Source organism: Megalopta genalis, chromosome 6 (genome assembly GCF_051020955.1).
Source record: "Megalopta genalis isolate 19385.01 chromosome 6, iyMegGena1_principal, whole genome shotgun sequence".
Taxonomy (NCBI): Eukaryota; Metazoa; Arthropoda; class Insecta; order Hymenoptera; family Halictidae; genus Megalopta; species Megalopta genalis.
The window spans coordinates 10872742-10897748 of NC_135018.1; the positions used below are offsets into that span (position 1 = coordinate 10872742).

Consider the following 25007-nt stretch of genomic DNA (forward strand, 5'->3'; position numbering starts at 1 on the left):
TATTTTGAGGCTATATTATATTCAACACATTATTACAATTTTGCCAACCTACTAATATTTATGCATAGTTGACTATGCAAAACCTAATGAAGTAACAATTATAATATAATTTCAACGAGTCTTGTATATTCATGCGAGCATCAAGTCCCATCGAATTAAGTGATCCGTGTGTGTAGTACATACTGTGTACAATTCCTAGCAAAGTGCCTTACTCTATTTTTGATACTATACCCTAATTGTGTATCATTGTTCTAATTTTGTCAAGCGTATTCCTGAAAGTATAACCACAAACCGAAAATTACAAAATCACAAAAATTGGGATAAGAATAAATATTGAAACTTGCTTCTTGTGGAAACACTCACACAACAAAGTGTATAAAATATTATTTAATATTGGATGTAATGTAATATAAATAGTATTTTCTTTTTGACCTGTATACGGTGTATTTGGGAATTCTTACTTCGTTGTAATTTGTACGGTTTTTCATACGGGGCTCAGACATATTACAAACTTTGCGTTACATTTATCAGTCCTGTACCACAAGATGTCGGCTCAAACAGGATTAATTTGCGATGACCTCCAAAGACCGGATCCTTTTCCTTTGGATGGCCAGAGGGAATCTTTATGGAAACATCTGCTGGGTCGCTATCATCCTCGAAATTTCGAGTTCTCTCTCTCTCTCTTCGACTTTGCGAGGAGATCTCGCGTGAAACATTCTGATAGTCGCCTTTGGACACCGAGACTTCTTTACTCCCCGACGTTTCTCGAAATTTAAAATATGGACAGTCCGGGCAATTGAATTACCGGATTATTCGAGCGTAGTCGCAAGCTTTTGCGGTGTTATTCGAGACACCGAGCAATTCAAGCGTCGTGTCATTCGAGTTTCGTTTGTATTTACTGCAGAAAACACATTTGAATAAGTAAAACTTCTTACAGCTTGGACACAAAGCATCCAGCGTTACGAAACTTCTTTATTTTATGAACACTTCGGAACGTGAATGTTTTATCTTGATTATCCCAGTCTACAGAATGACGTTCCTTTCGACGCCATTTATCTTCCCTTCGAAACATTTTACAAATACGCCTGAAGCTTCGAAGACATTCGCGTGGATTGATTTGAATAGAACTATCTCTGCTTATATCGGGTGTCTTGTCTCTAATGGATAATCTTTCTTTATTTTCTTCATTTGTGATGATTTGAAAAATAGCTCATTATTATTTTATCTTAAATATATTTTATTATTGTGTTATTTTATAACGATCACAATATACTTTTACAAAAATAATCACTAAAATCGAACTCTTAGAATGATATACGATGCTTGACTGCCTTAAGGTGTTAACGAGTTAAGAAACAATATATGAAACGTTCCTGCCACAGAAACGGGTAAACTTATGTTATTATCCGATGCATCTGTAAACCTATTGTATGTATGTATGTCAAGTAATTTGAATCATAACTCAAATAGGACCCCTAATAAATAAAGGCAAATTTGTTTAAAAGTATTCTTTACATTTAATACCAGCCAATACGATTATAGCTCAATTTTGATATGATTTCTTATTTGCGATAACTCTAATTAAGCTTTATAAGTTATATACAAAAATTTTTTATAAAATTTACATTCTACGTATTAACATATGTTATTAACATATGTGAAACATAAATATAAAATATATATTTAAAAAGGACAAAATAGTTTGGAAAACGATATTTACATCATCTTTCTTTCAGTCAGAAATGTCAATGAAAATTCGTTGCAAAGCAAATGCTATAAATATTTCATCATCTGTCGTTAAAAGTGACTATTTTTTAAATATTTTTAGTAACAATTTCACTCCGATATCTTTTATCGTTCAAAAGTTATTTGAACTCGATCTGAATCATTGCGAGGCGTCGCGAGTACGTTTCACGGTTTCAAGTCTGCCCAGTTGCCTTGAAACGCCGATAAGGCAGTCGAAAGTTCGTCGGGAAGTGGAAGCTCGGGCGTTTCCTTTTTAAAAGCGAACCGCTGCCTTTCGACGCGTTGCGATGCAGGTAAACCGTAAAATTCGTTGTTGTCGTTGAACGCGTTGGAGCGGATCATTCTGCTCGGAGATAAACACAGAGAAAATGTTCAATGGTCGAGAAGTTGGACCGTCAGGTGTCCACGCTAGCCGCAGCGTCCGCTTCTGCTCGCCGATAACGTAATTGAAATGTCTTCTTCCATTCGCTCCCCTTGCCAACGCTCTCCCGCATAAATCACGGCCGGCCGATCGACTTCTTTAAGTGGATCATTCGTTAAATGTAAATGTCGCAATAGAAATCTTGCCAGGATCTCGTGGCCGGTAAAGATTTCTCTTCCTTTAAATGACTATGCTCGTCGAGGCTGCTTCCCGTTTCCGATAATGCCAACGAAGCGGTCCCTTATGCGCGGCTTTATCTTCTCCCCTGAAGCGAGTCGCATGAAGCGGGTCAAAAACGTACTTGTGCACTCGGCTTTTTTTCGGAATAATTTGATGCAGACTATTGGTTTATTCAAATCTGCTCTTGCTTGTTCCAGTCGCTTCTCTTTATTGTTGCGACTAAACTGCGAGACAATATACAAGTTGTGCACATTTTTGAAGATTTGATCACTTTATTTTGCATTTTCCAACACCGCTTTTAGAGTAGATGAAATTATTTGTTGAATATCGAAAATTGAGAATGTTTTTTGAGTATATTACAAAAATGTCGGACTGTCAACTTAAACTACCATAATTAATTCACACGGTTAAATGTATATAATAGCTACATTTGGAAAGCAAATTAACAAAATAGTGCACAATAAGGTGTGAAGCCTATTTTGAGGCTAGATTATATTCAACGCATTATTACAATTTTGCCAACCTACTAATATTTATGCATAGTTGACTATGCAAAACCCAAAGATGTAACAATTGTAATATAATTTCATTTTTCGTGCGCTGTTTCGAAATCGCATAATGTATATTTCCTCGTTATTGTGTTCTATCTCCTTAATTTTATGTACATTCCAATGAACACTGATTTCTCAAAATTTCTATTTGACAACCCGAAATTGTATAAATATGTCAGCAATTTAGATATACATTGAAATAGTCTGCAAAAGAGAGCTACTGCATTCGCGTTTCACCTTTAAAGATCACTTAACGGGAAACCGCTATAGCACTATGTAGTAACCAAACGGTTAATCTTATCATTCAGAGTTTAAAAGTATAAAGAGATGCTATTAGAGGTATGAATTTTTCATGAAGTACGTGTGCGTATTAAACTTTATTTATAAATACATTATGTTCCGTTAGTCTTTTTATATTTATTTGAGAAATGAGATTTAAAATTTCATTAATGGTTTCTGCTGTATTTTCAGAATATTCTTGTGTCCACACCCCGATTTTCTTCAGTAAAAACACTTTAATTATCAGATGACAAGATGTTTGAAAATCTTTCCAAAATAATAATAAACTAATAATCGAATCAAAACTAATAATCGAATAATAATCAAAAGAAATTATTAAATTACATTTCCGAGGGTGGTTTGTTGGTTCAAAACTGATATTGGCATTGACAGAAATCTTTTTTAGAAACTCTTCAGCTTTGATTCGTAAACATAGAATAATTGTTAAATAACCATCGGTACTTAATACGTTAGAAATATGCGATCTGAAGTATGTTTTTGTAAAAATGACATAATCTTGACAAAAAATACCTTGAAATATTGTGTGTTTTGGTATATTTTTCAAACACACTAAATAGAGAAAATACGGAATGATGACTTTGGTACAAGAATGATGACAAATGTATCGTATAAACAATTTACACGTATACAACGTTTTCGTATTGTACAATACAACGATTTACAGACGTTGCATCACGAGCAATGTCTTTATAGTCCTCGTCACCTCCGACTCATGTGCGCGAGTACAGTCGTGACATTCTAAGCACCTAATCCATCCTTTTATGGATTCGGAGAACAAATGTCACAGAAAAAACATTCAACATAATCGTTGATTTTTCTTTCAAGAATCCTTGATCCTTTTCAATTGAAGGACAGTTTTCTTTTACCTCTTCTCCCTCTGCTTGAGATCCAGTTATGTTTTTGCATAATACGAGGTGTTGTCGTGTTCCAGTTTTAATGCGAGTGTGTGGCTAAAGAAAGTTTTATTGCATACGAAAAACTTCTAGACACTGTTGCATGGGAATATACGTACATATACATGTTCGTTATTACGTCACATTGCTGGAGACAAATGTCGGTGGTGTGTTTCCTGTGCAATCTTCTGGTTAGGCTGACTGAGTAACTCTTCACCTAATTCGTTAGGTTGGTTTCCTAGACCACTTTAGTCTAGTTTTCTATTATTTCTACTAAGTCAATGGGACTAAATTAGTACAGTAAATGCTCTCTAATTGACCCTTAGCTTGTAAACAAAAATGGACGATTTGGGAAGAGGAGATACGATTATTCGAGCCTCGCGACTCGTTTTTATAGTCGCCGATTGTCAACAATTATAAAAACGAGCTGCAAGGCTCGAATAATCGTATCTCCTCTTCCCAAATCGTCCATTTTTGTTTACAAGCTAAGGGTCAATTAGAGAGAATTTACTGTATTTATACTCTTTTTTTGCGAATTTCTCCATTTCGCAGGCACTGAAGAGCGTTCGCTACTAGGTACTCTAAGTATGTATGCTAGATAGTAATGCTTCTGATTTTATAATGTGGCGTTTAGCTGGCATGATCTCGATTTATATGGGAATGATTCATTAACATGCTTTTAAGCTTAGAACATCGTGCGACCCACGTCCTGCATAGCATTCAATATATATTTTGTAGTTATAGCGAAGTGATTTGAATATTTCTGAGAAACTTAAAATGTGTTTGGCATTTTAATTAAAATTGAAGAAAAATTACCACGAATTTGATCCAAGTGATACGTGTATCCTGTTTTGTTCACGTTTATGAAACATTCGAATTTTTGTTCCGCGTAATACTTTATTGTTTTATCACCGTTTTAATAGTATTTTTGCATTCCTGCTGACACCCGATATTAGTTTTGCCAAAACGTAAAAGTAAAACGATGTAAATGGCTTTTAAGCCAGTATTCCGATATTTCCAATATCGTAAAAATCACACGTACGGCGTAACGTAGATTGTTTTCAGTCCGACTCGAGATTCGATTCACATCGATCTTGTCACGTCTGCCACAACGTTTATCAACTTTGCACCATTTTTTTCATGCCCGTCACCATCGCTGTGCACCGTAAATCTTTTCTACTGTTTTCACCGCGATTTCACCTCTGCGAAAATAAAAGATAGTTCATCTTCAGATCGAACTAGAAATTACAAAGTCCAATCAAATGTGATAATTACCCTTTCGAATTACACGTTTAAATCGCAGCTTTTGGATTATACGTACACGAGTTTCATCGGTTAAGAAGTTTAATGTGCGAACATGTTAACAGCCACTCCAAGAAAGGCGCACTAAATCGGGACAAGTTGTTTGATAATATAAGAGTAGAAAAGGCAAGATATGTCGTAACAATTGTTTTCTTAACCCTTTCATATCACGTAGATACTAACAAAGTTTACTTAACGCAACTAGTGTTAACTACCAAACTGAAAATATTTAATTGTACAACTAGAGAACTAAACAGTATGAAACGCGAGAAAAAGTTTATCTCTACCTTAGTTCTAGCATGAACAGATTAATAATTGTCAAGTTTGACGAAAGAGTTCTAAGAGCAGCTCTTCGCAGAAAAATCCGACAGCGTCGCCCAGCGCAACAGATTCTTAAAAATCCTCTTGGTGCGCGTTTCATTTAGATTCGAAAAGCTTCGGTCGGGATAAGGATCGATCGTCGCAGTAAATCGATGAAGGCATTCTAAAAATCAGTGTGTTCTTTCCCGTGCTGCGACAGGACACCGAACGAATGGTCGACGAAGTCGGCGCCGGAACGAGGTCGCCCGTGTTTCTCCGCGGTACGAATATGGGAAACAGTGTTACACCGACTAAATGTGACACGTCGGATAATTGAGTAGCGCTCGCAGGACACCGTGGTTCCGCATACGCCGTGTCCGGGCTCGAATTTCGAGATTAATCATCGGCCGCGAGGATCACGAGTGAGATCGAGTGCGAAGATCTTGCCGCTGCGCCTGGATAAATAATCTGCCGGCACGTGCTCCGTCTGGGATTCGACGGACGCGTGCACGAAGGAATCCGAGAAAAAGGTCGAAGGAGGTACACGCAGGAAGAAGCGGACACCGAAGGATTCGTCGAGGCCTGGCCGATAACACGATTGAAACATCCGTCCGAGTGCATGCACACGTCCTACGAGGCTGAGTCACGTACGCGCGTTTTCGATTCGAGGCTTCGGGGACGTGATACCGTTTGATTCCTCGCATTAGAGTCCACCTTCCACGATATCGGCCACCTTCCTCGTTCCATGCTGCTCGCCGCGCGAGCTCAAAGATTCCGCGGTTCCCAGGAGCCACCAGATTCTCCTTAGAGTTGTCTTGTATGCGACGCGGCTGCGCGAGATCTCCCCGGAGATGCTGAAGATACGGATGCTGGATTACATCGGGGACACCGGGTGAGTCTTACCGCACAGCTCCTGCTTTTTGCACTTCGACGACAGAGCTTCGATCTTATAAACTGCTGATTTTCACACCGCGAATCTGCAGTCGAGCCGCGTCTTTGAATGATGAGAATCTGTCAGACCTTTGCTTTCGGGAAATGGGCTGCTACTTTTACAGGATTTTCGTGGGAAACTCTATCTCTCTTGGGCGATGAGGCAGGATGATCTGTACAGTGAGTGAACACTTAACCATTTACCTGCCGGAACGTTTCTAATATGAAGTGCTGTTAAAAGCGAAGATCAACGGTTGAGAATTTCTTGATATATTTTTTGAAAGTGAAAATAGCTTCATCCATGATCCAACTCATTTGAATTATTATAATGGAACAGCTTCCTCTGAAATTGTTATTTCAAACTAAATTATCTGAGCTTTATTTACGTACAGCTTAGCCGTTGTGAAACCTATTAATTCCGGTACATAAAGTATTAAGCTGCATGATCGTTATTTAATCCTCTGAATAATGCTGTTGTTTTACTGCCAAATTTATTCCTCGAGACGCTTCTAGCAGTTTTGGATAGTTACAAGATTTTTAAAAGCATAGTCCTCTGTATTGTCCGACATTTTATATTGGTTCAAAATAATAAATGTGACATGAAATAAGTGAATTTAGGAACGTCAAACTTGAGATATAAATTAACAATTCTTTGTTAATTTGCATGCTCTCGGATGTGCGAAGCAAATTTAAAAAATTGCAATGCATACCATTATTGATTATGAAGGAAATAACAGAATAAATAAAATCACAGCAATTACTTTTAAACAATTTGATGGCACCGTGCATTTATGATCAGCAACACTTTGAAAATACTAATTTTATTATAAAAATTTTAGAGACGTCGTAATTTATAAATAACTCTTTATACGCAAGGTAAAATTATTTTCGATTGTTGTTTTTGTGTATCGATGGGACTTCGTGTATCGCATTGTACTTGTCACGGTGGACGCTACGAAAAGTGATTTACCGTAACTATATGCAATTAAGGGAACGATGAGAAAAGAGCGCATATTTTGACGCTTAAAATTCCAAGGTGCTACTTCCTTTTATCGTGTTGTGCTTTTAAGAACACACTCGGTATTCGCATCTGGAATGAAATTATGATTGGGGGACCCATTTTACACGCCTCGCAGTCCACCACTAGGAATGCATCGCTCAGAATACTAATGAACACGCACGAGAACAAGACCGATATTCTTTTCCACTCCGCGTATAACGATGGCTCCTCGAATTCACTTAACGTATTTAGATAAAAATTTCGGGCGAAATTAGAACGAGCCGAAACCTCGTTTCGTCAAGGTCCTCAGCTCGCTGTCACCCTCGAATAAAACAAAATGGCATATACGCCTAATGTATGTGTTCTTAATTGGGCCATTTGTCAGCACTTGTCGGGTTATTGCGTTGCCAGAAAAGTTGTTGCTGATTTTTCGTTGATAACTTTCCAATACATCTAAACAACATATAAATAAGCATATCCTAAGCAACATCGTAATAAGTAATATTTAGTATTTATATTTATAAGCTACTCAAAATACTCAACAGTACATAAAGTTATACTCATATTTATCACTTTCAAAGCTGATTAAAATGAAAAAGTATAATAGAAAAAATATCTACTGGTTGTACTATTTTTATGACTTTTTATACATATTATAGGATTTTTATTATATTATATGAATGCCCTTTGGAAACGTATAGTTGATTGGACGAAAAAATGAGAACACACTAATCTGAATTAAAAATAATTTAGAAAGGAAATATATATGCGATGAATATATTACACTAATTACAGGTATTTCTGTCGCTTAATTCCGTAAACTGTATCATTTCATAAACAATTCCCGCGATGAAATCGATGTTAACAGATTTATTTATTATTTAGGTGAAACGATTGTTCGCGACGGTCCGAGAATAACTGATCAGTAACATGATAAAATCTCGTCGTGAATGATTACTTTGCTTCTCAGGCTCTCGCCCTGAAGAAACTTCAATTATTATTCTCGAATCACGAACGCCAGCGATGTCGGCCATTAAAGATCACTTTCACAATTGCAAGTGACATTACAGACAATTTTCTCGTGTCTCGCACTACCGTTACAGTATTCATTTACAGGAGCACCTTGTAATACAGCTTTCCTTTGTCATCAAATTTCGAATGAAAGTGATTTACCTTTTGTGTTTCACTATCGTGTCTACTTTCTTACCGTTATCTAGAAAGGTTGACGTGAGATACAGCCTCTCTTCTTGTTAACTTCCTATGTAAAGATGGTTTACTTAGCGAACACCTGCGATGGTGTAATCTTGGTTTTTCTAAAATTCTCTTAACAGCAGAATCTTATTGCTGCTAAAATTACCTCAACAGAACAATTTTGTTTTTCTCTAAATTTTCTTAACAATAAAACCGTGCCTTCATTTTTAGGCTCTCTTAACAGTAGAATTTTGCCTTCTCTAAACTTTTCTCAACAGTAAAATCCTTCTAGCCTTTTGCTATTTTCAAGAGAGAGAGAGAGAGAGAGAGAGAGAGAGAGAGAGAGAGAGAGAGAGAGAGAGAGAGAGTTCCGACGTTACGATACCGTCGAAAGTAAAATGTTGAACACTTTGACTCACTCACAGTTCCTCGGGAACTGTGAAACGGAAAATGAAAAACGAAATGATACTGAAAGCTCATTTCAATGGCATTAGTGAATTCAAAAACGCTTCTTGTCTTTTGAAAGACGCTGAAAACAGCATTCGCAGAATTTCCTGGATCAAAATAATTTGATTCTGCACGGTATTATTCTTCACAACAATAAAAATTTGGCGAATTTTTTGATAAATAAAATACGATATTTGAAGTAATTTGTAAAGAATTGCAAATTATATTGCATAGATTACTGCTGTAAATGATTACATTGTTTAAGTGTAAACATAATTTTTATTTAAAAAAGTCAATTAAGCATGAAATATCAGTAAAGATCGGGACATGTGCTACTAAATAGCGAGGGCAAGGAAAGGAAGAACAAGTGCTGACCTTGTGGTTTCGTTCATCAAGTACTTACCTACCTAGCGGAATTACTAATTGTAATGCCATTGTACTTTACTAATCTTTGCATCGCGTGGTTGCATCCAAACGATTGCATTAAAGGCAATAAGAAACATCTGCAGAAGATTTGTGACAAAACGATAATGGAATTGTAAACATTATCTTTTACATCATTAAATTTTTCCCATTAATCGAACTGTTACATCGTCCGAGTCAATTCAATTAGCAAGATAAACGTGCTAATACCATCGAGTTAACATATTTTAGCCCGACATTACTATATCTTTGTTGGTGCAAATAATTGTGAAGCACGAGACGTGTTGCGTGTACGGCAAGATGTTCGCGTACGAATTTAGAATCAATTAGGCCCGGCTTTATTGGGCCAATTTGGAACCGCAATTTTCCAATGAAATCCAATAAAATAAGCAAAGCGTCAGCCAGCAGGAATACGTTTCTAATTTCCTGTTTATTCAACACGACCCACGCCGTCAATTTATCGGCGGTGTAATAACGGTCGGTTTGTGGGTGCAAAACGTTAGCAAATTGATCTAACGAGGTCGTCAATGCTCGGACAGGAAGGCAGAGAGGCGTCACAAGGTTTCACTCGGTGAAATTTTTCCGAGTACCAAGAACGAGAGCACTCGTTTTACTCAGTGTGCTTTTAATGTGCATTCTATTAATATTTTATGGAGAATAAGAAATTCCATTGCCGCGTACACAAAGAGAAATGCCTATTTCTAAAGAAATATGTTAAATCAGTATATTACAACATCGTTTGTATAAGATAACAGTAGCGAATGTAGGCTACGAATAATTATCGAGACGAGAATTCGGATTCAAATGAAAAATAAAATCATAGCTATAGCATAAACATAACATAAATATAAATATCATGCTCGAAGTGTTATGTCTGAATCGTACGTTCATAACGTTCTTAATATTAGAATCGACAAGAGATTGGTACTATAGAATTAGTGTGATGGAAATATATATATTTGTAATTTAGTATCTAATCCTACTTATTGATAGAGGCGAAAAGTATTACGCTCATTTTCATTCCTTCCAGGATATGAAAGTTACGACTCTTTCCTGAATGGAGATTATATGTATTACCTAAGTAGATGAGAGCATACTCGAATGGAGTGCGCAGTCTGTTCAGGAAATTTATGTTCAGAAAGTGTTCCTAAGTGTTATGTCCGGGATTTCGTTTAATGCAACGATCTTCTTTTACGCTCGCGCAAATAACTACGACGTCGATCAAAAATTAATGACATTGAAATTACATTCATTTATACAGATTTATGCATAGCATCTTACACGCGTGATACTTATTCGGGCGATTTTTCCTCTGTTTTTTCGTAAAATGGTAATACAAAAACATATTTATTACGCATCGTTTGACTCTCGTGTCGTGTGTTCTCCATACACAGTGTGTTACAAGCCAATTAGTTGCTTTCATTGATATTCGGACACTCTAGAAAAGAGAATAGCATTTTCTAGACTGGACCAATCGATTTTAAACTTTTTGAAAAGTTTCTTTTTAAAACTTTTACATCCATACAATATTTCAAGGATTCGTCTTACAGATCTGTCAGTCGTACACATATTAAAAATTTCATCGTAAACGCTTCGCATTCATCGTGATTCATAATTCTCATATTTCAAACCTCACGAACATGTTCATTGTCAAACTAAACTGTATCATACAGAATATGCTGACACAGACGAACGCACAAAAATGTTAAATGATTCTTACAAAATGAACTACATACCTTGTTTTAACTTCCAACAGGTAGGAAACCTTGATGCATTTTCAGTGTTTCACAAAGTTATATCTTTTCACGTGTTAATCGAGCGATTATTAAAATTTAAAATATATTTTTATTGGAAACTAGATGAACCCTATTGGGAATTCCTATTAGAAATGTACCTATTCGTATTATCAATGATTATTCGCATTAGGTACTGTCCGAATAATTTTATAATCTCTGTTCGAATAAAGAATAAAGAATGAATCAGATAAATAGATAGAATGATTTGTTACGAGTAAGGAATAATCATTATTCGAATAAAATGTTCGAGCAACATGAATTCGTTCGAATATGTAATTATTCTAGATAGATTCGAAACGGTTCGAATAATGCCAATCCCGGGCTTGCCCCAAATTTCGTCGCAACCAATGGTTCAAAATTGGTTCATCCAAGCGTAAGCGTGACCACATTGCGAAAAGTGTCCGCAACCAAAATTCGAAACTATAGGATTGAAAGTAGAATGTCGTTCGAAGTGTGCCAGATTCGTTGTTGCGCACAGGCTCTTTTATTCGTAAAAAAGTGTTTTGAAGTTGCGCGTGAATGTCATTGGACAAAAATTTCACTTCTGGATGAGCTCTTTGTTGCACCGAGTTTCCAATAAAATGGACTGCAGGCTTTTAGACTGCGGTTTCGCGGGCATATTGTATCTACGTGGGGCACGCTCGACGATTACCAGCTCGCAAATTCAATCGTGCATCCTGCTGGATTGTGTCACACAGGATATGTGGTGGCCGGCTTAGTATCCTGTTGAACGTCGCTAAATGAGATATGTGGTCGCAAAATTTGTGTTAGTGAGATTTTGATGGGAAACGTCCTTCGATGATTACGTGTGCAACCCAATCAACGATCTGGATTAAATACTAATGACTAGGCTGCGGATGTTTACGTTGATATTAATATTTTACGAATAATACAAAATATAAAATTAAAACATTAACAGAATTTTGACGCTCGACAATGACAATCTTTCTCGTCATGCTATTCTTATTCATCGTTCGATTATTCTATTTTATTTTAATAGGTTGTACACAACGTAGAAACATTTTTAAATTCTTCTTTACAATTTCATTTTTGATGTGATAATTTTTATCAATATTGCACATAAAATGGCTTTCTCAAATCAATTTGTAAACATAAATTCACTTGAAAATTACCTAATCGTGAAGTTTGAAGTTCAATTCGAACGAGAAATGTTGAAATTAATATGAGCGAACAGTGTTAGGAGTCGAGAGCGAAATTTGTTCAGCGTTATTATTGTAATAATCTCTTGCGAATTAGTCATATTTCAATAGCCAGATTACATTCTCGATGCGTAGGTTGGTCTCTTACTATATTCGTCGTTGTTTACCGGCTGAGTCAGTTCTGTAATATAATTAAGGTGCATGCATAATAAGTAATTCGTTTGTATTCAATGTAACGCTTGGTCTATACAAGGACTGAATTTAATTTCCACATGTACAGTCGGATTGATCAGCACTTCCTTAGACTACTTAGACTACTTAGACTGTTGTCGGTGATCCTGCAGTAAAGTATAAAAATGTCACGGAGAGCTATAATTAACGAAGATAATTAAGTGTTCCCATTAAAATGCCCCACCCTGTATACATAAATGAAATGGAGCGATAGGAATAGTATCGATTAGTCATTGCGGATTAATTAAAAGCAGTCGTGTCTGTACACAACAAACCCGTTTTATTGTTAATTATATACTTTTTTGGTTCATTCCAATTTTTCTCTTTTCGATTACGAAATATGGTTTAGCTGTTCAATCAAATTTAATGTTAAATATCGTTATGTAAAGTAGTAGCTTTGGCAGAGTTTCAAAAGCTAATATTAAATTTAAAATCGAACACTGTGTGCATTTCAATAACGCAGTATCCGTGAATTGGTTCAGTCGAAGTTGTAAACAATTTAATATAAGATTGGATGCGTGTATTGGCAAACTTGTTGAACATCATTCTTAATAAATAAATTGATGTGTACACGAGTACATCTGTCATAGTATTCGCGTGACAGTTACAAGATTATACTGAGCGCTCCACGCAACTGTTGCAACGATTTTACGAGCACTTCCGACAGTCTGACAAACAAATGTTTCGAACAAAAGTTAAAAGCTACAGATTGCAATATAAAAGCTTTCAGAAAAAGTGTGTCATTCGTAAAGATTAAGGTCACCTTTATTCTTTTAAATCGCATGGTATATTTTTACTTCATGTTATTGTAGCTCGTATCGACACGAATTCAACGACCTGTTATATCATGACCTTTGGATGACTTTGACGTGAAAAAAAGTGAAATCAACGAAGGGATGTTGCTTTAGATGTTCCACACTTCAAATTGATACAATGTAAATTAAAACAATTTTCAACGAAAACGTATCACTTCATTCATTTCATTTTTTTTTACGTCAAGGTTATTTTTTACACCATGACCAAGTCATGGTATAACAGGACGTTGAATTCGTTTTGACTCGAGTTACAATAATACGAAGTAAAAAATATACCACGCAGTTTAGAAAATGAAGGTGACCTTGATTGTGTTTGGAATGAAATATCTTTTCTAAAATTTTTTATATTGCAGCCTGCAATACGAAAAATCGTGGCGACAGTTGCGTGGAACACCCTATATATTTACGTTTCTGCTCCGATCAGCTTTTGCCGTTGTAATGAATGAATGAATGTGTAAATGGCTGGCGTGGTTCGAGCGATTCGATTTCAATTGAGTCAATGAATCTGTGAGCAGCAATGATACTTGAAACGTATCAGCGGGTACGAACTTTCATTTGATCGAGACTACGCGTTTGACCTTTCCCTTTTTGATCTTCCATCAAATTGAAGAACATAGTAATTACTGCGGGATCGAAACATCCACATTAATTACTTCATGAAAGTTCTCGAAGTTCTGAAATTCTAACTGATCGATTTCTTCGGGTAAATAGACAAATATGCTTACAATTTTATTTCTGATCAATCGTGTAAGTAGTTACTGTGAATCAAGCGATTCACAAATATTAAGGTGCAAAATTGCCAATTTCGAAATGTTCTACACAGTAGTGTTCGGATATAAAGATTCTTTCAATAAATACATCGAACATTATTTTTACGACGACATTGTAATTAGTGATATTTACGGCTTCCCGAATTTTACAGTACAACAGTTTTAATAAAGTTTCCTCAGCTGTGAACAATGACAGCTTCATAAATTCCCAGATTAGCACTTCGCCTTTTGCTGATTTATTGATCGGTCGAAAGAGTTTTAAACTTTAAACTCCCTAAATCTGTAGTCGCGGAAATTTTACGCCGATGAAATAACGCGATAGAAATATAATTCTCGTGTATACACATTGCATGTTCGACCAACTATTAAATTTCATTATATAAATGAATATTAAAAAATTTACATTTTGCCATTTAACATCACATTGTTCCATACATAATCGATCAATACAGTGTTTCAGGTAAGAATCTTTAATACTTTGCATACTATCTGCTTTCGAAATCTCTATATTTTGAAACAACAGCAGTGCTGCGTTTACCGGAAGAGTAAGTACTGAATCCACTTCCAGTGAACCACTTTAAACTTTCCTCCTCATTAAAATTTTATGTCACTTCCTAAGAGTGGTATATTTTATTTATGTTCACATTCAAGCTTTCTCAGTTCCATCATTTATGCATTTAACTCATATTAATTTAGATATAAATAGTAGTCATATTTAAATATTAATTTTATTTTATTTAAATTAAAACAGAGGAATTCAATAGCTTCTTTCCTTCTTTAAGCAATTTAATAATTTAAAAATAGTATAATATTACTTAAAAAAATCTTCTGATCCTTCCTTAAGAAATTTAATAGCTTAAAAATAGTATAATATTGTGTATTTCAATCTTTTCTGATCCTTTCTTTAAAAATTTGATAGTTTTAAAATAGTATAGTATTATTTTTTAATTATTCTTATGCTTTCATTATTTCGTATTTAATACTTGTTTTTGTAATAAATACATAAAATCCGCTATCTAATTGCAATTTACACATTAAAGAAATTGAAATAAAATTACAAATGCTGTTTTTCGACTGTAAACTTTGGAGTTTCGAATTAGAGGAATTAAATGCCTCATTATATGTCGCACACGCATCACGTTCAAGTAACATGAGGAAAGAGAAGAAATCTGACATTCTCTCTCTCTCTCTCTCTCTCTCTCTCTCTCTCTCTCAATCTTCTGTTAAAAAATTCATTCAGCAGAGAAACATCTAAAAGCTTTTTAGCAATACCGTAAAGAGTGATTAGAATCACAGACATCCTTTTAGGTGTACGTTTTGCATGAAACGTTCGAAGCACAGAGAGACTCATAGAATTCTTCAAAAGAATAACCTTGCATTCAAACTAAACACATAAAAAATCCTGGGAAAAAAAATCTGTAGTTTTTAATCACGCTGAGATTCACGGAAAACACTCAAGTGTAGCTTTAATTTCGAGAATGTTCAACGTGTTTCATTGAAGAAAAAAAGAGGAACGTATGTATCTGTTCGTGACTGCAATTAATTTGCCAATACATTTCAGAACGCCGTTTACGTGTGCATTATTCGAGCAAATTATTCGGAGCCAATTGAATTCTTAAAATGTTAATTTCTTTCACGTGATTTCCCGTAAGGTGTTTTACATGATATGAAACGCATAATTTGTAAATACGAGTTCCTTGTGCTTATGAAATTAATAGAAACGTTATAAAACGCAATTAGTCTTATGTTCTAATAACACTTTCGGTCTCCATTTTATGTTCTGACAATCGTTGTTAATTCGTAAAAGTGTAAGGTCGTACTTACTAGCCTGTTGTAAACTTTTCCTTCGTGATCACTAATTTTACATGACAAATAATGATTACATTGCAAATGACAAATTTATGTGGACATAATAATATATTATTTACTAACTGATGACTCAACTACGGATCTTTATGCAGATTATAATAAGTTCCAAATAATAGAACAATATCATTAAATTCTTCTAATGTCTTTACAGTTTTGTATTTGAATTAATCATTTTTATCATAAATGCATAAAATGTGCGACCTACTGATGTACAACAGAAGTTCAGGTTTTCATGCAAAATAACATTTGCATAACCCGATGGCAAGAAACTTAAGGCAAATGAAAATGTCTTTCCTATTTTGATAATTTTAATAAGTTGTATATAATATAAAAATATTCTCAAATTCTTCTCATGTCTTTACAATTTCGTTCCTCACTTATTAATTTTTGTCGAAAATGCAGAAAATCCGCAGTCTGCTAACGATTCTATTATTAATGTAACCTTTTGAAAATAAACTTTTATAAATAATAATAAGAAGAATTTGATCGGAACGTATGTATTACTTTAACAACCATTACTGCCAGACAAAAAGATCCTTCTAGCTTTGTTAAGCATCATAAGAATTGTTATTTCTTTAGGAATATTATTTTATTTAGGAATATCCACTGAAAATGTATAAAAATCCGTCCATCCGTTTACACGCATAGATACGGAGGCATTCTCGCCGTGCTGTACAAGACAATTTGAAAACTGTTTTCTCACACGAAATATGTGAATTCCGGTAATTTTGGTTTATGTATTCATCCGCGTGTATTACAATGTACGTTGCAGTTTGGAAGATACAAAATCTGTTTCACAGTTTAATCGCATGCGATTTCGCTTTTAGCGAATATTAAAGAGCACACCCGGAATCTGCCTTGCAAGAACCAGAAAACTGTATGCAACGCACGCTCGGGATCAATCAATCTTTGAAACTCGCACCGATCATTTTTTTTCGCGAAACAGAAACAAATTGATACAATGTATTTGCATAATCACTCGTTTTTCAACGCGCCGGATACGATGACCAGCTGTTTCGTTTGATTTTTTGGTAACGAGCGTATTACTCGTGTCTTAAAGATACATAATCATTATGTTTACGCATATTTTGACACTTGATCCGGGATTTTTATAACTGACCCTCGATGCGTTTAAGTATTTAATTGAGCAATAAATTTCGGGTGCTCAGTATTATGTGCTTGGCAAGTATCGCGCGTATAACTTCCGTGTACAAGTATTTTTTAAACGAACTTGATACTGTTTAAGTGTGCAATTCGTAACTGTGAAATAACTTTTGAAGTTACGTAAGGTACAAGTTGCTCTGACAAGTCAGAATTTGTATTATGTTAGCGTCTATCACTTTCACTGGATAGTATAGAATGTACTATTATATGTATATAGAATTCTGTTAGAAATGACGAGTATTTATCACTGTTGTTATATTCTTACGTTTAGAAAAATATCTTTTCAGTTGTAATGCTACTACCATCTGCCTGTAACAATGCTTTAATTACGTTTTCATTAACAGACTATAAAAAGTTGGTACTCTTCTTTAACATGATAAGTAGATAACTTAGAAACAGAGTATAAACTTTGTTCTCAATTTGGAAACGAAGTTATCTTTCGGGAAAGAATTCATTATACAATGAAGTTTCTAAAGTTAACAGAAATTGCGTTGAAGGAAATCTTAACGAGACGATAAGCTTGAATATAAAAGTTATGAAATTAAAAAATCAGAAAATAGAGAAATTAAATATTAATGGTAATATAAATCTCGATAAGAAAAACATTGGTTTTATGTTCCAATTAGTGATTCGATATGTCGTATCAAATTAATAATTTATCTTCAGAGATATCAAATTTCAATATAACATGCCTAACGTTAATAACGTATACATACGTGGTATTCATCAAACGAAACATAGAGAAAAACGGTGCATAATTAAAATATAACGAAAATTAATCACGTTTTGAGCTTTGTCAAAAATAAATAAATATTTATTATATATTATAAATAAATATTTATTATATTTTACCTTATTTTATTATATATTTATTATATATATAGATATATTATATATATATATATATATATATAATATGTATATATTTATTTATTATACTTCATTCGTACCTAACGATGAACACTGGAACAACAACGCTCAAAACGTGATTAATTTTCGTTGCTTCATGAAACCTTTAAAACACCTTTAGAAACTCAATAATAAAATAAATAACTCGATAAGATAAAAAATCTAAAACCCATCATTTAAATAAGTTCGATATTAAATATCGCGTAATATGAAATATCGGATTTTATGTCGGTCGCAAATGGATCGTTCGAGTAATTCTTCCGCGAATCTTCGAGATAGGAATTTCATCGAAGTCGCGTTGACAAGAATGCATATTAAGCGACTGGTGCACATTCTAATCGATGAAATATGTATTCAAATTGAAATACCAATTCTTCGAATAATTCGAGTAACACGACTTAATACTTGTGAACGGTATTGTACATTCCTCCGTGTACAATGCAAGTGCCGCGATAAGTGGGTACTAGCCTGCTCTGTTAGTTCGCGTCATTTCGTAACATCGATTCTTTCTCATTCTACTTTGACTAACATGGGTGTTCGGTGAGTTATGAACCGTAATAATGCACGCGATCATCTGTTGAGCGTCGCGAAGAAATATACGAATCATAATCCCCTGAGCGAGCCATGAAATCGGCGAAGCCGTTTGATCCTGCAGGAATGTAAATGCCACTCCGCCCTTGATATTATCGTTCTTAATAACCTTGTTGCAATCTTTTCGCACGTGTAATCGTATGGTTGTTCGGCGCACCGGACGACACACGGCGGAGAACCCGGGATCTGATCAACAGTCACTCACGTGGCAGGAGAACCTTTCCAAACCGGAGACGCATATTGAAGAGCTGTTACGAGATACACCGGCGCATCAGTAAATTAATTTACAGATTCATACTTCAGTTGGTCCCGTAGTAATTGGCTGGGCGCGCGGCTTTGTCTAAAATGCATATCCAAATTGGAGCGCAAGGAGCAAAACTCGTTGCGGCGGCATATCCTCGATATTATCCTCTTTAATAACCTCATTCCGAGATCCTCGAACCTGCAATATCGCATTATGAGAGACGGATGGGAATCCGCAATTCGCGTATATGAAACTCCTCTGTCCATTCAATGACTACGCTTCATCAAATATCAGCGTTTTCGAACGCGTGCTCGTCGATTTTTATTGCACCTCGAATAATTACTATAAATGTACATACGGTGTTCACGAAAATATTTGTACACATTTTGCAGAGTTACTTCATGAAAGTTAAAAACTGATCTAATAAGATTTAGTTCAGAAGTAATTATTCCGTATCGATAAGAAATGCCAGGATTCCTTTTTTTCTTTTATTTATTTCAGATTGCATTTTTCTGTTCATTGGCAGACTACGGATTTGATATATTTAAAGGAAGATAGTCTAGTCACGTAACAGCTGTGAAATCTCGATATGATTTCTCTCAAATCTTGCTATGAAAACTTCTACAATTTCTTTGTATTTTTAGTGAAACTAAAATCTATACATCTTTTTTCTCTTCATTTTTGCACTCTTTCTTTTAGCTCTATTTGAAACGATCTCGAACATTTCTATAATAATAGGAAAAATACAGTGTTCGATACATATTCTACAATTGTTTCTTCGTGACAATTTTATTCGTCGACTTAAAACAAATTGTACAATCTGTATAGCTTCATTTAAAGAAACACAGCAGTGCAAATCAAAAATGGCGTAAAGTATTAGTAAAATCATATATATTTATTTTTAATTTGCATTGTTATGTTTCTTTAAAATTATTGGGTTGCATAATGTAGTTAAATTTTGTACAAAAAATTGTACCGGATGGTTGAAGGAACTGTTCCACGAACATTCTAATAAACTCCATATTTTGGATTAGAATGCAAAAAACTGCGTTAGAAGAATTTGGGGAAGATAATATATAGGTATTATCTATCTTTTGTCTTCTATCCGAATTAGATATGAACACATATATAGTTATCAGAATTAGATTACCGTTATTAAAAATTCATTTCATAACAAAAGAAAAAGTATTGACGGAAATCTCAGTATAATTTACCACTATATCATCGCGAATAGCTTAATCACGTCGCCAATGCATTAACGAATACTATAATCGATATTTTAGAAACGTATTAGTAATAAATTCCTTACTGATGATAAGACGAAAAAGTAAAAATTGTATGATTATTAACGAGCAAATCACATTCAACTTCATCACGCGTAGAACTGATTAAATTTATTAATTTTTCAACGATTTTAAAATAGAAAACATGAAACCGGTCATTTTGACCGGCTAGGTGTATTCAACGTTAATATTCCGCGTGACGTCGAAATTGTTTTAACTTTCGGTTCCCGTAAGTTAACAATATCTCAACTTTGAATCCGGCTTAGCGAGGTTTAAATTGAAATCACGTCTTTACGCGCTCGCTATAGAAAGGATTTACATGGCTGCACCATGCGGCGAATCCATGCTGAGAAAATTACATCGTCGGTATTAATAAAGCACAATATTAAACGTGTTGATTTTTCTTCTCCCATCTAAATATTTCCACGCGGGATGATCGTGAGCAATAAATTTTGCGAAACACTATTTCATAGACGCTATAAATAAATCATAAAGACCGTCGAGCCAACCAGCCGGCCGTTTAAACAACAAAAAGATTTTCAGACCGTATGAAATTAGTTTACAGATTAAAATTGCTATTGGCTCGCCGTAAAAGCTTACAATTAGATGCGTGTTCAATGCGCGATTTAAATTTGAATAGGTGGAAGATTTAACAAGGTTGCTAAAAATAATAGAGAGCACAAAACGGATCAGGCAAACGTGATTTTGCATACCTCGCTTTATCTTTTATTAAACCCTCGCAGAATTTCAAATGCATTATCCCGAAACCTCTGTAGGATTACTGTTGGTGAAGGAAGATTTTCTCTGGGCGTTTTAAAAGCAATCCGTAGTGGATTAGATCCAGGAAATACCCAATCTTTCTTGTGCGTCGCTGCATATGAAAATTGAGAGATTTCAGGATAACTAATTTTGGGTAAGCATATTCATCTCGCATATTTGGTATTAATTTTTAGGCTAAAGAAATTACATATCTAGTTATATAATATTGCGTTCATTCTTCTAATTTCATTTAATTTGTAGCAACTGCTACTACTGCAATTGGTAATTTGGTTCGGTATTTGCAGCCAGTATTAGGTACTACTTTGACTTTTTGTTTTAATTGTACGAGTAATTCTCCAACGAGAATTGCAATGTGAGTCACTAGTTTCCACTGCATAGGGCATAGAGAATAGACTGCGTTGCGTTCAACATTCCTGTAATCAGCTTCTGTGCAGGCATTCGCACGGTGTATTACTAGACTGCGGATTTTATGCGTTTGTAATAAAAGTGAGTTGAAAACAGTAAACACAGAGGACAAATTTAACAACGCTGTTAGAATATTTTCCACTTGTTAAAATTGTTAAGAGTGAAAATAAATTGCTATCTAACTTCGTTTGGTGCAATCAAGATGCAGAAATTTTATTTTGCAAAGCGGTTCCTCGTATACAAATAATGTACCGAGATATTGAAATATCTTCGAGACAATTTAAGAAGTGCAAACTCTAATTGTCTTGCAAGAAATGATATTTTCGATTGAACGTGGTTAAGTTAATACGATTTTATAATTTCTCGCGATGTATATCAAAATGATGTGATGTGTATCAAAAGTAACTAACGTAACAAAATCTATCTAACAACAGACGCATACATAGTAGCACACGCCGTCCTAAAGACGACCATTTTATGTCCACTTTAGGTCTGATGTCTTTAAGACGTCTTATTTTAGACGTTGAAACGACGTCCCGAAACAGACGTCTGAAATAAGGCTATCCAGGTAATGTAGCTCTGTTGTCCAAACAAAGTTTCTAGAAAAACAGTTCTCTATTACCGGAAATTTTCTAGAAGCTGTGTTCTAGAAATTAACTCTAGAAACTGTTTTCTAGAAATTTTCTACAAACTTTCTAGGATCGACGGAAAAGCTGTAAACCTCTAAAAAAAAATTGGAATCCTTTAACTCGCATCCCAGAGTGTTTCCTTGCTCTTCCATTCATTCATATCTGTTCGTGTTTCACGAAGATCGAATTATGAATAAATTACGATGAGTCGCGTTTCAAAGTGTTCAGCAAAAGTGGAACGCAGCATTACCCTAGCATTAAGAGCTTCTGTGCAATAAACTTCCGTGTGTCGTGCGATGGTTAAAAAATTGCAAGGCGAAAGCCTGGAGCCGACGGAGAAAAGGAAAACAATTAAAAAAGAAAAGTGGAAGGAATTTGCGAAGGGGAATGAGATTTCATATCATCGCCGGCGATATTATCGTTTAATCACGTTGTCGTGAATGTTTCTCATGCGCAATGTATACATTGTGTTCCGAATGACGTGGAGAGATGTGAAATCTGTTCAACCGTCACTCAGCTGGCCATAAAGAGTTCTCCACCTACCGAATATTAAAGAGCGCCGTGACGCGATCCTGTTGCGCGGAGACTGGCTCCCAACGTTATTTCCATGCACGCCTACTTCATTTTTGCGCTCTTCTCGTCTTACATCCTCGTGAAAAGGGGCCAATGGTGGACGCGCATGTACGCGCCAAGTACTCGCTTTTAATCTATCGCATCTACCGGGTTCGTAGGCACCGACGAAACTGGGAGTAGGCCGGGCCCTCTACCTGCTAAACCTGCTATTCATTGTGCCTGCAATCTTTGCTCGATAAAAGGAAGTTGTCACGAGGAAAAGGGCGAGCTACATCCGGCCGCGCCGGTTTCATTCATGAGGGGAGAACCTTTGGAGAACGCGGAATGCTCCCGAATGAAACGGTTACACGTTGATCATTTCGCTGCTCGCAGTCGTAGAAATTAAAAGGAGACACGCGTGGATATACATTACATATATTACATAGCACGCTATGTAATTTTTCTTTTTGTTTTCAAAGAAAAATTGTATAACGACGGTTCTTGTATTATACAGGATGGCTCGCCACGTATTACCATCGTTCCGTCATTAACATTTTTTAAATAGATACACATATCTATATCTAGATTTATATAAAATATATAAAGATATATGCACGTTTTATCTTGATATTCTTTGCGAAAAAGTATTAACCTGTTTATATCAAAGAACATTGTAAATTACATACTACAATCACATGTAATAATTTACATGTGTAAATTATCTCACATTAATATGTGAGATACGGTAATTTCATCGTTGCAACGAAAGAATGACCCTCTTATTAATGTTTAATGGTTTCATTGGTTACTTCAAATCCTGTTGCTACCGCAAGAGAGCAGAGTTGCAGCGGAGCCAACATTAAATACTGAAACACGTAACGACCAACGCATTATGGAAGAACGTCAATGCATAAAACGTTAGAAATTAATGCCCAAACGGCTGCTAAATTCAGAAAAATAGTACCGAACTCAGATAAAACTTGACACAGTTGAAATCAACGGAAATCGATTTTGAAGTTCCAATTTTTATGCGTTCATGGTAATATTTGGTAGGTGAAGTTTAAAACGATAACAAAATTAAAAGAATTTAAAAGAACGTCAATGCATTATTTTAAATTTAGCGAAATTGTTGGAATACGAAACTAATTTCTACGTGGCATCTTTTACTTGCAACTGACGCAGATTTTTGCTACAGTTTACGATGTTTTTCTCGACGCGCATTCGGAACATTTGCGACAATGTGTTCCAGCGCGCTCCTCGCGAGAGTTCGCCCGTATTATAATGAATTCGCTAGTTCCTCTCGCAATACTCTTTGCTCTTAGTGTCCAATTACGGTTTGGCTTTCTTGCGTTTAAACTGTACAATTACGCGTCACGTTTCACGGATCCAGAAAGTGAAAGATAATAATTCCGAGTCACGTTTGAACGTGGACGCGCAATAGAGAGCAGAAAGGATGCGAACGACCGCAGCGAACGTTCGCGTATGCGAACGGTCTGAACTGAAAGCACGTCAGGTTAATTATGAGGTTGACGCAGCGGCCGATGTCGTACGCACCGTTCCCGACCTCGCGGAACCAGTCGCGACTGAAAGTAAAGGCTAGATAAGATGGAATTAGATAATTCGTCCGGGCTGTGTTCCGCCATGTCCTTTTTCCGAGTGTCGCTTTCGTACCGTTTCTCCTTTCTGAAAAGCACCACAGTAACGGGCTGCCGATCGGGTTTCAGTCCCGTGCAACGAGCAATTTATTCATCCAGGCAAATCGTATGTTTCCTTTTCGCTTCGCGAGCATTGTGCAAAAGGAATCGGGATTGGTCGAGTTGATCAATGGCGCACGGCAAACTTGTTCGAATTTAAAATTCTTCAACGAACGAATCTGGTGAATTTACGTGCAAGAAAGATATTAACCGCTTGCCATACTTTTACGAGTCTGACACATGACGAGGTTTCTAGTAATAAGCTGTTAAATATGAACGTTATTCCGTTCTTTCGAGCGAGAAGAAAATTCTGTTCCCTTTTCATCGATATGTGACCAGTCAGCTGTTTTCGACGGGTACATTCGTCGTAACACAGAATGTTGCCGTTTCTTCATAACGAGTGTACTCGTCAAAGGCAGCTAACTGGTTAA

General features: G+C 35.6%; 1 protein-coding gene across 9 annotated transcripts in view; it reads left to right on the plus strand.

Moving 5' to 3' along the window:
• Window positions 1-25007, plus strand: part of LOC117227300 (Rap GTPase activating protein 1) — a 233194-nt gene that overhangs the window by 40674 nt on the left and 167513 nt on the right. For 5 of the 9 annotated variants that reach the window (XM_076522812.1, XM_076522814.1, XM_076522816.1 and 2 more), the window contains one exon: window positions 5914-6585. The exons of 2 other annotated variants lie outside the window; for them this stretch is intronic. In XM_076522812.1, the coding sequence (XP_076378927.1) occupies window positions 6545-6585 (41 nt within the window). In that variant the 5' untranslated portion in view covers window positions 5914-6544. Of the gene's footprint in view, window positions 1-4643; window positions 4677-5818; window positions 6586-25007 lie in introns of all 9 variants that reach the window. 2 more of the 9 variants (XM_076522818.1, XM_076522815.1) reach the window with 2 other exon arrangements.